Source organism: Notolepis coatsorum (assembly GCF_963971535.1).
Source record: "Notolepis coatsorum genome assembly, chromosome: 16".
NCBI classification, from domain to species: domain Eukaryota; kingdom Metazoa; phylum Chordata; class Actinopteri; order Aulopiformes; family Paralepididae; genus Notolepis; species Notolepis coatsorum.
The window spans coordinates 78,381,814-78,384,871 of NC_140180.1; the positions used below are offsets into that span (position 1 = coordinate 78,381,814).

The following is a 3,058-nucleotide window of genomic DNA, read 5'->3' on the forward strand; positions in this document are numbered from 1 at the left end:
GAGAGACTGTGTTCCAGCAGGAGGAGAGACTGTGTTCCAGCAGGAGGAGAGACTGTGTTCCAGCAGGAGAGACTGTGTTCCAGCAGGAGGAGAGGCTGTGTTCCAGCAGGAGGAGAGACTGTGTTCCAGCAGGAGGAGAGACTGTGTTCCAGCAGGAGGAGAGCCTGTGTTCCAGCAGGAGGAGAGACTGTGTTCCAGCAGGAGGAGAGGCTGTGTTCCAGCAGGAGGAGAGCCTGTGTTCCAGCAGGAGGAGAGACTGTGTTCCAGCAGGAGGAGAGGCTGTGTTCCAGCAGGAGGAGAGACTGTGTTCCAGCAGGAGGAGAGGCTGTGTTCCAGCAGGAGGAGAGGCTGTGTTCCAGCAGGAGGAGAGGCAGGAGGAGAGGCTGTGTTCCAGCAGGAGGAGAGGCTGTGTTCCAGCAGGAGGAGAGGCAGGAGGAGAGGCTGTGTTCCAGCAGGAGGAGAGGCAGGAGGAGAGGCTGTGTTCCAGCAGGAGGAGAGGCAGGAGGAGAGGCTGTGTTCCAGCAGGAGGAGAGGCTGTGTTCCAGCAGGAGGAGAGGCTGTGTTCCATGATCAATTGTGCCACTCTGTAAAACAGTTGCGGTCTAAAATTAGACAGAGGGCGACATCGCATCTCTGGCATTTCCACGCGGTCAGATTCCTTCTCCCCTCCTTGGTGCACCGGACACAGGTCTTACGGCCAGCGGTGGCTTTCTGGCTCTTGTCCGCGCCCGCTGCGGGAGGGGCGATGGGAACAGGGAGATGGCTTGCGGTCCTGTCAAGAGGAGCTCCTGTGCTGTCCAGTCCACACAGCTCCCCCATCATCACTGAAATGAACTCCTTGTGGGAGAGATGCGCTTCCTGCTTCGCCTCACATATCTCGCAGTGCAGAATGTAGGCGTTGGTGGTAGCAATGTCGAGACAGTGGAAGAAGATGGTGCGATACCACCGGCCAGTTCTCCGGTGGGTCGAGTAATACTGGATCAGCTGGTCGGATAGGTCGACTCCGCCCATGTGTTTGTTATACTCGATCACAGGGGTGGGGCACGGAAACCAGACAACCGACCAGGTCCCATCGGCCGCCTTGACCCTCCTCTTGACCTTCTGACCAGGAGGTGTGATTGCTGGGTGGATGGTGGAGCACACAGACACCTAGATAGAATAGAATAGAAATGAATCATTAGAAATTTGACACTACAAATTGCTCACAGTAGACATTTAGACAGAACAAAGTCACGAATAAGAATAACAAATACATACATACATACATACATACATACATACATACATACATACATACATACATACATACATACATACATACATACATACATACATACATACATACATACATACACACACATACATACCAACTTTGTGTCCATCCACTTCACGAAGACCAGGGACCCCTCTCTGATCCAGCGGATGAGACCTCTCTCACACTTCATCCTGAGGGCATTAGGTCTCCCCTTGGGAACGTCTTTCCTGATCTCCCTGTAGGTTCCACAGGCTCCCAGCTTCATGGCCAGCAAGTCCTTGAACAGCTTGGGACTGGTGTAGTAGTTATCAACATAAATGTGATATCCAGTCCCAAGCCATCCTGTATCAAGGAGGTCCACAACAGCATCATATGTGATGCCGTGTTCACTTGTATGAACGTGTGCCTTCCCTAGGTAAACATTGAAGCCGATGGTGTAGCCGTTATCCGAGTCAGCGAGCACAAACAGTTTGACCCCCCATTTGGTCGGCTTGTCCTTCATGTACTGCGTCATGCCGGTGTGTGCCCTCGTGGCCACCATCCTCTCATCCACTGCCAGTTGCCGCTTAGGGTGGTAGTGCACCTTGCAGGCCTCACCAATGTCGAGGATGAGCGGCTTGATGCGGAACAGTTTGTCGTGTTCCGGTGTTCCCTTCCTGGCGTCGTTCCTGGCATCCTCCTCGGGATCGCTCAGGTGGAGGTTCCACAAGATTGACCTGAAGTCAAAGTCATATTATAAGTCATATAACGACACTATAAACATAAGTAACATATGGGACACGATGTACACTATACAGGAATATATATTATACCTGAATCTGTCCCGGAACATGACCATTCTTGGTAGGGGCACAGAGAGAAGGTGTTTGACCCTCCAGAAGTCCTGGAGCGCAGACAGTGGGACGAGCCCCATGTACAGCAGCAGGCCGATGAACTTGTACAATTCATCGGCCTGGACATCCTCCCACTTGGTCTTTTGCCCCCGTGCCTGTATATTGTATTGTAACTCAGTTAGTCACATTTTACAGGAAAAAGCATTTCATATAAAACTACAGCTAATAAAGAAACTTGAAACTTGCCTGGTTCTTTGCCGCGTTCTTGTTAGTGTTGATACACAGGGTCTTCATGGTATCCATGGAAAAATACAGCATGAAGAGCTCCTTGGGTGTATACGTGGCATGGGGGTCTAGCTGCGGTCCTGGGGGTCTGCGCGGCATGAACCGGAGGGGCTGAGGGGCTGGATCAGGATCATTGTCCGTCTTCCAGGGCGTCTGATCTCCTGCCTGGACTGGACGTCTTGGCCTGGCCCGGGTTGTCCTGGGTCGGCGTGGAGCAGGCTGCTCATCATGTCTGCACATAAATGGCACACACATTGTACATATAAAACACTGCTCATACAACACACACACACTGTATATACACTCAATATTCCATTCTGTATATATTGCGTACAACGTCTGCAAACCTAGTAATAATAAAAAAGCAATACACATCCATAATAAGTCTCTCACCTGTCTGGGTCATTTCTTGACCTGGACCGGGCTTGGGCACGCCCTGCCCCCCTAGATGTCCCAGGCAAATCATTGCTGTGTAGACAATGACATGTAAAAATACATTATTTTCAACTTTTATGAACAGAGTAATAACTAAAACAAAAGCAGTAATAATAATAATAATAATAATAATAATAATAATAATAATAATAATAATAATAATAATAATAATAATAATAATAATAATAATAATAAGTCTCTCACCTGTCTTGTGCCCTCCTTCCATGTCTCACAGAACTGGTTGAAGGCA

The 3,058-nt window shown here is 49.5% G+C and overlaps 1 protein-coding gene across 1 annotated transcript; it reads right to left on the minus strand.

Moving 5' to 3' along the window:
• Window positions 1-570: 570 nt before the first annotated feature.
• On the minus strand, window positions 571-2,382 carry LOC311243027 (piggyBac transposable element-derived protein 4-like; the record flags this gene model as incomplete). The annotated part of the gene is made up of 4 exons (XM_084332098.1): window positions 571-1,149; window positions 1,368-1,971; window positions 2,068-2,243; window positions 2,335-2,382. 4 exons carry the CDS (start codon window positions 2,380-2,382, stop codon window positions 571-573), a joined length of 1,407 nt encoding a protein of 468 aa, XP_084188224.1.
• Window positions 2,383-3,058: the final 676 nt, after the last annotated feature.